General features: G+C 37.7%; 1 protein-coding gene across 2 annotated transcripts in view; it reads right to left on the bottom strand.

Moving 5' to 3' along the window:
- stab1 (stabilin 1) overlaps nt 1-7,171 on the bottom strand; it is a 45,214-nt gene extending 38,043 nt beyond the window's left edge. The window contains exons 1-8 of one of the 2 annotated variants that reach the window (XM_073861617.1): nt 6,881-7,171; nt 5,338-5,480; nt 5,051-5,166; nt 3,650-3,735; nt 3,459-3,528; nt 3,251-3,346; nt 2,758-2,865; nt 69-256 (exon numbers count right to left, since the gene is read on the bottom strand). In XM_073861617.1, the coding sequence (XP_073717718.1) occupies nt 69-256; nt 2,758-2,865; nt 3,251-3,346; nt 3,459-3,528; nt 3,650-3,735; nt 5,051-5,166; nt 5,338-5,480; nt 6,881-6,946 (873 nt within the window). In that variant the 5' untranslated portion in view covers nt 6,947-7,171. Of the gene's footprint in view, nt 1-68; nt 257-2,757; nt 2,866-3,250; nt 3,347-3,458; nt 3,529-3,649; nt 3,736-5,050; nt 5,167-5,337; nt 5,481-5,756; nt 5,894-6,880 lie in introns of those variants that run through there. The other variant, XM_073861618.1, reaches the window with a different exon arrangement.
- Nucleotides 7,172-12,623: the final 5,452 nt, after the last annotated feature.

Below are 12,623 nucleotides of genomic sequence, written 5' to 3'. Positions count from 1 at the left end.
ACATATAAATATCTTTAATGCATTTAATTCTAAAATTGATGCTATACTTCCCACAATGCATTGCTCACCTCTCCTGGGCTTGTTAAAACACAAGTGGTGGAATCTTCCGGACAGCCTCCGTTATTAGTCTCACAGGGGTTGATGGGAACGCAGTGTTTCCCGTCACCCACGAATCCCTGTTTACACCTGCAGCTAAACTTTCCATTCTTCATTAAACATATAGCGTTTGCAGGGCAACTGCTCCGTGAACACCTAGCTGAAAAATGATGAAGAAATATGACATAAAACTCATACAGCTTATTTTTAATATGATGCAATCGAAAATGACAACAAATTTACAATGGAAAGTGTAACTTTAAACATGCAATAACAGTGCTTTGTTGTGGATGGATAGCCAAATTCTATGGCTGCATTACATTTAATGCAATCCCAGAATGCACTGTGCAGAAGTTTGTTGAAAAAAATAAAAACTAGCAATGAATTTTCTCAGAAAACACAAGTAATACCAATTTTAAAGGTGCTGTGTGTAGATTTTAGACGCATCTAATGGTGACACCTCAGTCCACAGCTCACCCCTCAATTTCGAAACGCATACAGTAGCTGCCGCAGGATAAACATGTCGTCGTCTAATACAATGTAGGGACGCGATCTGTAGAACCGTTTGTCCATATAGGGCTACTGTAGAAACATGATGGCACAAAATGCAGACTTCCATGTAAGGCAGTGCTTCTCAATTATTTTCTGTCACGCCCCCCCTAGGAAGAAGTAAACATTTCGCGCCCCCCCAACTGTCCGCCGCGACTGTAAATAGTATAATTTGTCTATAAAATTACACATCTGCAAAACATTGTATCCTTATTAACATTGAGAAAACACAAAAAGAAAACACAAAAAAAGAAATATCGATCAAGTTACAACAAAGAATAACTTTATTAACATTGTTTTTTAGTCTGTAACAGAAAAGACTTAAAATGCATCAATTTGCCTGAAATAAAAAAATTAATCCTTATTTAAAGTATAATATTTTTGACCATTTGATACTGAAAAATTAAATTAAATATAATCAATAAATAATAATAAAAAACTCAACCGGCTTATCAGCGTGATTGGGGTGTAATGTCTTTAAGTGACGGTGCAAAAAAAAAATCACTTCCTGAAAAAGTATTTTCCCCGGGGTCTCGCGTGCCCCCCCTGGTGTCGCTTCGAGCCCCCCCTGGGGATCCCGCCCCACTATTTGAGAAGCACTGATGTAAGGAGACCCACAGTGTATGTAGATAAAAATGGCTCATTCTAAGGGGGCGTCAATTGTTTCCAATAGACGGGTTCATCGGAAACACGTGCATTGTCGTGTTTACACATCTGATCGGAACTTTACTTACGGCCTCTGTTTGTTTAATGGTTTGAATAGTGTCTAAACTAAACTCTGGAACAAATACCTCGTCGAAATAACAAATGTTTTGGTTTTCTAAAGATGAGGGGAGATGGCGATTATGGATTACGCGGGTGTGCCTCATAAGTCTTGAAAAGTGAAGCCGCTGGCTCTTTGATCGCCCCCTGGTGGCTGACTGCAGCACAAGTCATAAACCCCGCCCTCTCCATTCAAACGAATGGGACTCTGCTCTAAATAAAAAAATGATTTGCATTTCCAATAAAAGTTTCCGAAAGACGGTTTCACGCTGATAAATGTTCAATTGTTCTTTTTTGTGATACCTTTTATTTTAGCTAGTAATTTGATGCTATAGAAACGGGGCGTGTCGTTATGATTGGCGTGGTTGAATTGGGCACGCGACCGTTTGGGCGGAAGTATGATACCGCGGCTCCGCCTCTGGCTCCACGGACGATTCCTTCTGCGCATGCCTTGGCTCCAGACTGACCATTTTATGTAACATGCCGGCGAACATGGTCTGACATTTTTGGCTTCAATTCATTACAATAAATGGAGGCAACGTAGCATCGTCCATCTTTTTTTACAGTCTATGGGATTACCGCTATGCGAAGGGAGGTTTGGTAGCCGGTTTGTAGTTAACATTGTATACATTATAGTACACATTTTTATCCGGAATAAACTACTCTTAAAGGAATCTATTGTTATTAATTCTTTGCGAAGTTTACCGAAAGTTACGTTTGTTCCGCGAAAAGTCGTTTGTTTATGTTGTTACTGCTAAAATCTTCTATAGAAGCGCAGCGCTTTTCAGAAATGCCAGCAGCAGGCGAGTTTTGTCAGCGCTCAGCATTTTTCCATGCTCAGCACTAAGCGCCCAGAGTTGAAAAATGTTGTCACTTTTCACTAGGCTGTCCAGTCACAGTGGAGGAGGGGCGGTACAAATACCACAACAACCAACCTGTGCATTGTACAACGACTAATAAACAGAACAGAAGTATCATAGCAAATAAAGCGCCTAGCTGAAAAAAGCTGGCAAGTGCCCACAGTTAGCATCTGCCTGGCGTTTAAACGTGTTGGTATAAACGCCTCCTAAGGTAATAAAAACAATACAGTTCATTATGTAAGGTCTTTATACACCAGTAATAATGTATTTTTGTAATTTATATTGCATTTCTGTCAAGAAACCCTACTAAAAGTTACACACTGCACCTTTAAAGCAAAGGCAAATATGTGAGAACGTTAGCATGAGGTTATCATGTAATATTGTCATACTCTACCAGAAAACTGTTCCAGAAACCTATTCGTAAACACATAATTTTTTATGTTTGTTAAAAAAAGAATGTTCATCATGCAAAGTATTGTTTGCGAAGTACCTGTACAACCACCAATCTTGTAATACCCAGGCAGACATTCACATACGGCATTTGTGCCATCTCCCTTACAATACGAGTAGTTTGGACAGTTTGAACAAGATGAAGAAACTAAACAAGACAAGAAAAGAACATTTCTTTATTTTATTGACTGTATATTCTCAACGTGATGAAGCATTTTGTTTATAAGATGTTTTTAAAACTAACCATAACCCCTAACCAGAACCAACCCGTTAAACTAGAAGGAAAGTAAGTTAATATGAATGGTGCGCAATCACATCCAAGTCTAACCTAACATAAAATCTAAACCTTGATTAGTTCCCAGAAATGTTATTTAAGGACTTTTATGCATGTTGTACCAGTGACTTATACGGATGTGCTGAATTTTCAAAAAATGGTATGGTATAACACAATTACGGTATGCTACCGTGTCTCAAAAACATGGTATTTTTGGTGTTAACGTGTATAAACTCTCACAAATATTGTGCTGGATTACCTTTATTGCACTTTGGTCCTGAGTAAGGTGGTTGACAATAACACTCTCCATTGCCATCTGGTCCGGAGTTACACTTTCCGTTCACGCAGTCGCATTCTATAACGTCACCATTTTAGACAAGCAGACATTTGTATTATCATTCCAAAAATGGCAAAAACATTATTTGTAATAACGCTGTTTGTATCGCACATAAATGTAAATGACAGACCTGAGCTGCATTGGTTTCCATAAGCGTTCGGATTTGAACATTCCTGGCAGGCATAACCTGTATATCCCTCCTGAGGAAGATTAGAAGAGAACTATGTTATTGATTGTTAAATTTAATAATTCATCTTAAAAGCTTTAAATATCCACCAAACCAATTACGGTAAACTTACCGTAACAAATATGGAGATTTACCTTACAAACACAGGTGCCGTTTCCCGAGTCTCCAGATACACACGTACCATGACCATTACAAGTCTGTCCTGCCCAACTGGGACAAGCTGGAAACAAAAACGGTTAAATGCAAACCAGTTAACTTGTCATTTAGTGTTTTGCAAATGCATATAAAATATAGTAATGCTTGGAGCTACCCTGAGGATAGGAATTTGAACCATGAACAAACAAGTTCATGGATCAGACCTTTTGGGATTTGAACCCACAACCTTTGAGATACCACCTCAAATGTTTAATCACTAAGCCACAGCATCAAACTTGCAATCTGGGGCCAGTTGTACTGTTAGAGGGGCCAGTTACATTTAGACCTTATTTTAGACCTTATTCTTGTTATATCATTTTCTGCACTGCACTAAAGGCATTTACATGCCAAATACCATGTTTATACCACTGTCTAATTACGGATGTAAAAAACGATCGCAAAAAAAATTGTCAAAATGTTTTCACACCCCACATTTAGGGGGGCCACAAGGGGGTCCAAGCTTGTTGTCACAGGGGCACTGGCCCCTCCCTAGAACCGCCACTGCAAACTTGACTAGCAATTCTTCTACTTTTTAAGTTTATCAGAGGACTAAAGCAACAGATTTGATATATTTTTGATTAATGCATGACTCTGTGGAGTATGTGGTCTGAAACCAGTTTCTGATTCACACTTAAGTACATTTGAAAAGGTGGTCTCTAGGCTACAGTTTTGAAACACTTTACACTTGGTGTGCTTCCAAGAGCTGTAAAATGTTGGTTACCAAGTACCAAGGTAGGATGGTATCAAGGCACATCCGAATCCAATGTTTGCATTGCTTCCTGTCACCTGAGATACCTTCACAAGATCGATTTTTGAAGTCCCAAAATTATTTGCGTGCGCGGATGGAATAAATACAATGGCTGGAGCAGAGTTTTAGTGTAAATAAAGTTATATTTTCAATTGCTACCATTTTTTATTTGTATTGTGGTTTTAAAATATTCGATTATATTCTGTTACGCTGGCTATGAAGGCTGTCAGAAATGCGAAGCTACGGTTGTGGCTAGAAGGGATACAGCTACGGACAAAATCTCGTGAAGTCTCGCCGGATGAGCGCTGTTTACATCCTAATCCTACCACCAAACCTAACCCTAAACCCAACATTTCACAGGATTTATGCCTTAACTGTATCCAACCAGAACCGCTGTTTTAATTCTAATCTTACTCCTAAACCCGACATCTCGCGAGATTTGGCCGTAGTTGTATCCCCTCTATCCAGAACTCTGCCTCCTAATGAGAAGGCGAGGAGAAAACCCTCGACTGAAGATTTAGAAAACAATTTGACATGGTTTTGGTCACACTTTACAGTATAATAACAAAAACAACATATTTAGAAGACTCACGCAAGCACAGCGGACTCCAGAAATCCGGACAGCACTTCTCCTCCGTCGTCACCTTCTCACAGGTGTGTGAGCACCCGGGAAGTTCAACTTGACGGTCTCCGATGGACACCACATAACTGAAACATCAAGAAAAGAGACCCGTCAAATCTAGGCTCAAATTTAAATGAGATTTGGAGCATGAAAGTTTATCAAAGGTTATTTTTCACAGAATCGTATTATGTTTTGTAAATTTAATGACTTTAGCTGCGGTTTCACAGACAGTTTTACAAAATAATCTGGATGATCACCTGCATCCGGGGTTCCCGGCGTTCATAGACGTTTTCCTGAAACCTTCCGGGCAGACGACAGCATGAGAGGCCGCGCAGGATGTGCAGGGCGTCGTGTGCAGAATGGTGCGGGTGATGTTGCACCGGTTGGGTACTGGATCGGCCTGGATAAAGAAGAAATACAGGTGTGTCAGTCAGGTGTCCGTGTGCACATATTTATGTATAATAAAAAAGTATTAATGTATTTCTGTATAATTGTGCAAAATTTCCGAATGATGCAGTTAGCCTAACTTTATATACATTTTCAATGCACGTTTGCCCTGTAGTTCAATTGGTAGCAGATGCGTCATGCACATTCAAACGGTTTTTTAACCAAATGGATTTTGCATGCAACCTCCAACTCAAAGAAGCGTCCATTAAACGGTAACTTGTATTTTTACCTGTTTATATGCTCAATATTATCAATTCTGTCCTGCATCGTTGTCACTTTTTTGAGATTTTCGCCTGTTGATAGGGTTTCGATCGCGTTACTTGTTACTTTAGGTGTGTTTGCCTTCTGCTCCACAAGAACTGACAGTCTTATGACGTCAAAGTACCGCGAGAGCGAGTCGAAATTAGACTTCTCCGTATGGTTTCTTTAATCGCTCTCGCGGTACTTTGACGTCATCCGCTTGTGGTTCTTGCGTCACCTCATGAAGTCGAACAAGGCTTTTATTTAAGCGGCAGGCGTTATCAAAAATTTTAACGTCGTCATTAACGCTCACAACATTTCCAAACCCTACTACGGAAATGTGCAGTTAACCTCCGCTGTGTAGAACATGTATGGTTTAAATTGACGTTATATTTGTCGATTTTTTTATTCATCTTTTAACAACTCCAGAGTTCACGAGGCGCGGAATCACATGCTCACATATGAGGTAAAATTTGACTCTAATAATTTTATTGTTGTTTCATTGTTTATATACTTTATGGATTTAAAATTACATAAATGTTATAGCATAATGCAGTTGTTGTGCAAATGCATTAATGGCACAATTAATCAAGTCATTAAACAGAACGTAAATAAACAAAAATGCAATTTTATATGTAAATATGACACCAAAATCTGATTGAATTCATTGATATAGGTTTTTGATATGAAAGTTAGTCAGCACATTTATTTAGGTGGTTTTTACATACAGGTAGGAAGGCTCAGATTGTTAGAAATATAAGTGGGAGTGCCATAAAGACACATAAAATGTCTGTGTATGCACAAATTTCTGTGAGCTGTGCACACTGTGCCCCCTTAAAACAACTGGTGCACCTGATTGGTAGATATTAGTGCGATAGCAAGGCAAAGGTCACTATCTTTGAACCCCAGTGAACACACATACTGATAAAAAATTATATATAGTTTGAATGCACTGTAAGTCACTTGCGCATCTGCGGCAAATGCATAATGCATACATTATTACCATGCAACTGTGTGCAAGCATATTATTCATTTAAAACAGATAGCCCTTAACCATTCCTCTAACAAAAAGTAAAAAAAAATTACTCAGAGGCAACAAATTAAGCGACATACCTGAAGCTGTGCACTCCAAAGTACCACAAGTCCCACAATGAGAAGATACGACATGGCTGCTTCCATACAGCGTTAAAATCTTTGGCACTCCTTAAAAGTTTTCAGATAAACATAAATTGCTTTTCCTGTGAGCAGACACAATCTCCAGTCACAGGACACAACAGAAAGTCTCAATTTCAAACATTTCCTAAAGTCTACACCGAGACCTTGGTTCCTTGTCTTCTTTCGGGGATTTGACACAGAGTGAGAGAGGTTTGATATGACCACACACCAGCTTCAAATGTGAGAAAACTGACTTTTCCTGACAGGAAAATCACCGGATTTCCTCCTCCACGATGGTTGGGAAGTCAACGGTTGTCAGCTGACAGGACTGCAGGGTTCAGCGAAATTTGCAAGACAACAGTAAATGGGGATTTGGAATATTTTTCTTATCATTTAGGATTGGTGAAACATTTCTGTTGTCTCAGGACATTGATATTTAAGAAGAACAACCTTAGAAGAACAAGCAAGACATTTTAATTAACATTGAACTATCGGTCACATTAAAATTTAAGCATTTAGCAGATACATTTTTGCAAAATGGTCACATTTAGTCCAAAGTTGCGTCCTTTCGAATTAAACTCATAATCTTGATGTTGCAAACAGCAAACTCTATAATTTAAACTACAGGAACAACAAAACTTATCAAAAACCTTTTTTTATCTATTTTTTTATTGTTGAACTTTTTTACTTAACGCTTTTAACTTTTTAAGATTGTTCTTTTTTTACATTTTAGATCTAATAGAAAGCTTTTAAATATAATTCACAGGGCATCCAATTGTGCAGCAGACTGAAATTGGAAAGCAGACGAAAAAACCACAGGCGCTCACGCTACAACACTGCTGTGTCATCAGTCTGAGATTTTGAGAGTTCCTGCTATTGTGTTCCTCTGCTGAAGTGATAACATGACAGAGAAACAAAAAAGTTCACTTAAAAATGAGCACATCAAGTTTACAATCATTAATTTCAAGTTTTACTGTGTCATGTTAATGCATCACAAGTACAACTAGTATTAGGATGTTTTCACACCTAATTCGTTTAAGCCCTCCAAATCGCGCTCGGAGCAGTTCAGAGTGTGTGTGAACAAACTCTTAGACCCCCTAAAAAACCCCAATAGCGAACCGTACTCGGACCACATCCAGAGGTTCAATTTCTTTTTGAAATGTGAAAGCAATGAGGTCCCAGGTTTTGACATGTATCAAAATCAACTGCTACACAGAAAGCTGGGGTCTGAGTTCTTATGAAGTTGTGATGTAAAAGGGTCTGACATCACTTCAGTTCTGAAGAGAACCAAAAAATGAACTAGGTCCTCTTTTGAGTCCACTATATTGTGAACACCAAAAGGACTGAGGTCATATTCGGCTAGTTATTTTCTGGTTCATTTTAAGTGAACTAAGTTTGATTCTTTTAAAATGAACTATATGTGAAAACACCCTAGTTAAACCATTAACTTCAAAAAATAAACTTAAGTAAATTGTGGCACACTGACTTAGTAACTTGTGTTGCATTGTTAAGCGATGAAATTAACACTTTTAGTCTAGTGGACAATAAAATGCTATTGCAACAGACTAAAAATTACTGCACAGCCAACCGGATCTCGCAGCAATTTGTACATATTTTATGAGCAGGCTAATTCGCATGTATTCCTACAAAGTGAATCGTACAAAAATGTACGATTATTAGAAAAAAAACAATAATGTTACCCCACCCCTAAACCACAAAAAACAAACTTCGTAATATGTGTCCTATTGTTAAATGATAAAGTTAACAATTTTAGCCTGGTGGGCAGCAAAATGCCATTGCAACAGACTAAAAATTACTGTACAGCCAACCGGATCTTGCAGCAATTTGTACATATTTTACGAGCAGGCCAATTTGCATGTATTCATACGATTATTAGGGGAAAAACTATAATGTTACCCCTCCCCTAAACCTCAAAAAAAAGAAAAAAAAAGAAATAGTAACTTGTGTCGCATGTAAAGCGATACAATTAACAATTTTAGCCTGGTGGGCAGCAAAATGCCATTGCAACAAACTAAAAATTACTGCACAGCCAACCGGATCTTGCAGCAATTTGTACATATTTTACGAGCAGGCCAATTTGCATGTATTCATACGATTATTAGGGGGAAAACTATAATGTTACCCCTCCCCTAAACCTCAAAAAAAAGAAAAAAAAAGAAATAGTAACTTGTGTCGCATGTAAAGCGATACAATTAACAATTTTAGCCTGGTGGGCAGCAAAATGCCATTGCAACAGACTAAAAATTACTGCACAGCCAACCGGATCTCGCAGCAATTTGTACATTTTTTACGAGCAGGCTAATTCGCATGTATTCGTACGATTATTAGAAAAAATTATAATGTTACCCCACCCCTAAACCACAAAAAACAAACTTTGTAACTTCGCACTGTAAAGCGATAAAATGAACAATTTTACTTTTCGGCTAATTCCGCACATATTCATACAAAGGGAATCGCACAAAAGTGTACAATTATTAGAAAAACAATTATGATACCCCACCCCTTATCCGGCCCCTAAACCTATTAACTTCAATAAAATAAACGTAGTAACTTGTGTCGCATTGTTAAACAATAAAATTAACAATTGTAGCCAGATAGACGATAAAATGCCATTGCAATGGACTAAAAAATTACTGCACAGTCAACCTGATCTCACGGCAATTCGTAAGTATTTTACGACTTGGGTAATTCGCAATTTCACATGAATTCATACGAAGTAAATCATACTAGTAAGGGCTGTCACAATGATAAATAATCGTCTCATCGTGATTGTTTGACCTCATTGCGATGATTTTAGATCACCGCAGTGATTGCATATCTCTCTGGTGAACACAGGGGGGAGCTGCAGCGCCTGTATTAACGAGACCGTATCAGATGATGCTCCTTAACTGACAGTGTAACGCTATAGACGGTTTCATTGGAAGCACGTGATACACGTCTGGATCCGAACCTTACTTCCGGTTTCGTTTTTTAATGCTCTGACTAGTTGCTAAACTGATCTCTTGAACAAATGCCTCGTTGAAAATAACAAATGTTTTGGTTTCCTAGGTAATCTATGTGTTGTTGTTTTTTTGCTTGTTATATAAATAAACTACGTTGTTATTTATTCTTAGCGGAGTTTACCGGAAGCTATGTGCAGCCGCTTGTTTATGTTGTTACTGCTGAAGCCATTTAATACAATAGAAAAACAGCATTTAAAAAAAGGTAATAAATAAATAAATAAAAATGGTTATGTGTATTAATATTTACTGCTAGGTAAACCTTGCAAAAGATTTAATTTAAATAATCACAACAATGTGTGAAAATTATTTCATGAACAAACAAAAAAAATTATGAGAATTAAATGTCAAAGCAATAAAACAGGCAAATAATCGTCAAAGCCCTAAAAAAGGCAATTAATCCTCATAACGTCACAATTTATTAGGCAATTAACCGTCATCCAAATTTCATAATCGTGACAGCCATAATACTAGTGAATATTGACACCCCATATATCAAATACCGCCCTAAATCCAGTCTCACAGGGGCGATAAAAAGGATCCAGTCACAAAGTAACAAACAATGTTTAGAAATATTACATTGGTATTCAGGCTAGTACAGAATGCACCAACTACAAGATAAGGGCTTACATTTAATATCCCAAAATCTATAATTAAAGGTTATCTTTCCAAACAAACCACACAGTGATTCCAACCTGACCTTTTTGCAGACCAGTTTTTCTACCAAGAAATAACAGGAAGTGATGGAGGTCATAGAATAGCCAGCGTTGGTCCTGTTCATTTAACAAAGCAAACATTTCCTGGCCTTTCTCACTTACTGGATGCCAGGTCGTAATTGTGACACCACTGAAAAATATCAGCGTCAGTTTCCGAAGTTTCTGAATTAATCTGTATTAGCGGTCAACCCGGCCACAAATGTTATTTTTGAACAATAGCCGATGCCCATTGGGTTTCACAGCAGGATCTAAGATTGCTGACTATGAAACTTTGGGAAAACAAAATTATTTATTAGAATGAGATAAAAAAAAGTTTATTTTCGCTTTGCCGTTAGTACATCACATGACTTTTTAGAGGTCAATTTATGTACAGTGCTTAACAAATTTATTAGACCACCTGTCTATTTTTCTCAAAGATTATTCAGCATCATGAAGTGCTTTGATGTGGACTTTTTCTTTATCAAAGAGTTTCATCATTTTGGACAGGAGTGAGGATGTCAAATTAATTTTATACCAAAATTTGAGCCGGCACATTCAACTTTTTTCATAAGTCAGAAATTTATTGAGTGTAATATTCAAGCATTAACATTTTCTTTATCAAGGAATGCAAGTAAATCACTTTTATTAAATGTAAATAAAGTGCTTTACTATAGGGACAAACCTTACATTGGTTGGTGGTCTTTTAAATTTCTTAAGCCTTAAATTTCAAAAACATGATTAACTTAAAGGTATAGTTTACACAAAAATTCTACTTTTGTCATTATTTACGATCAAGTTGTTCCAAACTTGTATAAATTTCTTTTTTTCAAAGATATTTTGAAAAAAAAATTTAACCAAGCAAATCAAGGCACCACTGGCTGAAAAAATAATACAATGCAAGTCAATAGTGCCCCAGATGTTTTTTTTTTTTTTACAAACATTGATGATAACAGAATTTTCATTTGTGTGTGACCTATCCCTTTAAAGGCGGAGTGCACAATGTTTGAAAAACGCTTTGGAAAATGAGATTGGCTGAGTACCAAAACACACTTGTAGCCAATCAGCAGTAAGGGGTGTGTCTACTAACCGACATCCTTGCCGGCGTTGCGTATGTGTGGGGCGGGTCTTTTAAAAGAAGGTCCAGATTCTATTGGGGTAGGGGCGTGTTTGTTTAGGTGATTTCAAATATCAACATTGGCTTTCAAACATTGTGCACTCCGCCTTTAACTACAATTTTAAATCTTATAAATATATGATGTTGCTTTTCCATGGTTTCATGTTTTGATATTTTTTATATTAGGGCTGTCACGATTTCATTTATACTTTTGCATCGTCCTCCGCGTCGACGTGCAAAGACACACGCAAACCGCTGGTAGGCAGTATCCACACGTGTAACCACAGTAGCAGAGTGACCGTCAGAGAAGCAGCAGCTTGGCAAGTTAACCCACAAACGAAGAAGAAACAGCAACTTGTTGTGTATGATTTTAGAAGACCAGAAATCATGGAAGTAAATAAACAGCGACTTTCATTGCAGTTTGAGTTAAATCACTCCCCAACTTGGCTCATCTTTGTTTTCACCGTCGCAAACGGAAATACCTATGACGCAGTTTTTTTTACCTGACGGGAGGTGTTCTGGTGGACCAATCACAGCGCTTGCCGTCCGCGTAGAACTGACGCGCTGTTAACATTTTTGCGAGGTGCACGTCAGGCTACGCAGGGGCTACGGCTAGCCTATGCCGTAGAACTTACGCACGACTATAAATCGCCCTTAAGTTTTGCTTTGCAATTCATACTGCTGAAACTTGCACTGCAGCTCCCCCTTGTGTTTTTTAGAGAGATATGCAATCATTGCGGTGATCTGAAAATTTAATAATTGTAACAGCCCTATTTTATATTTAAAGTAAAAACTGTTGTTTTTATATATTTCATTTGTATGCCTTTAAAAAGAAAAACAACATATATAAAGATCATAAAAAACATGTATAT

The sequence above is a fragment of the Misgurnus anguillicaudatus genome, chromosome 23 (genome assembly GCF_027580225.2).
Source record: "Misgurnus anguillicaudatus chromosome 23, ASM2758022v2, whole genome shotgun sequence".
Classification (NCBI taxonomy): Eukaryota; Metazoa; Chordata; class Actinopteri; order Cypriniformes; family Cobitidae; genus Misgurnus; species Misgurnus anguillicaudatus.
This window is presented reverse-complemented; position numbering and strand designations above follow the sequence as displayed.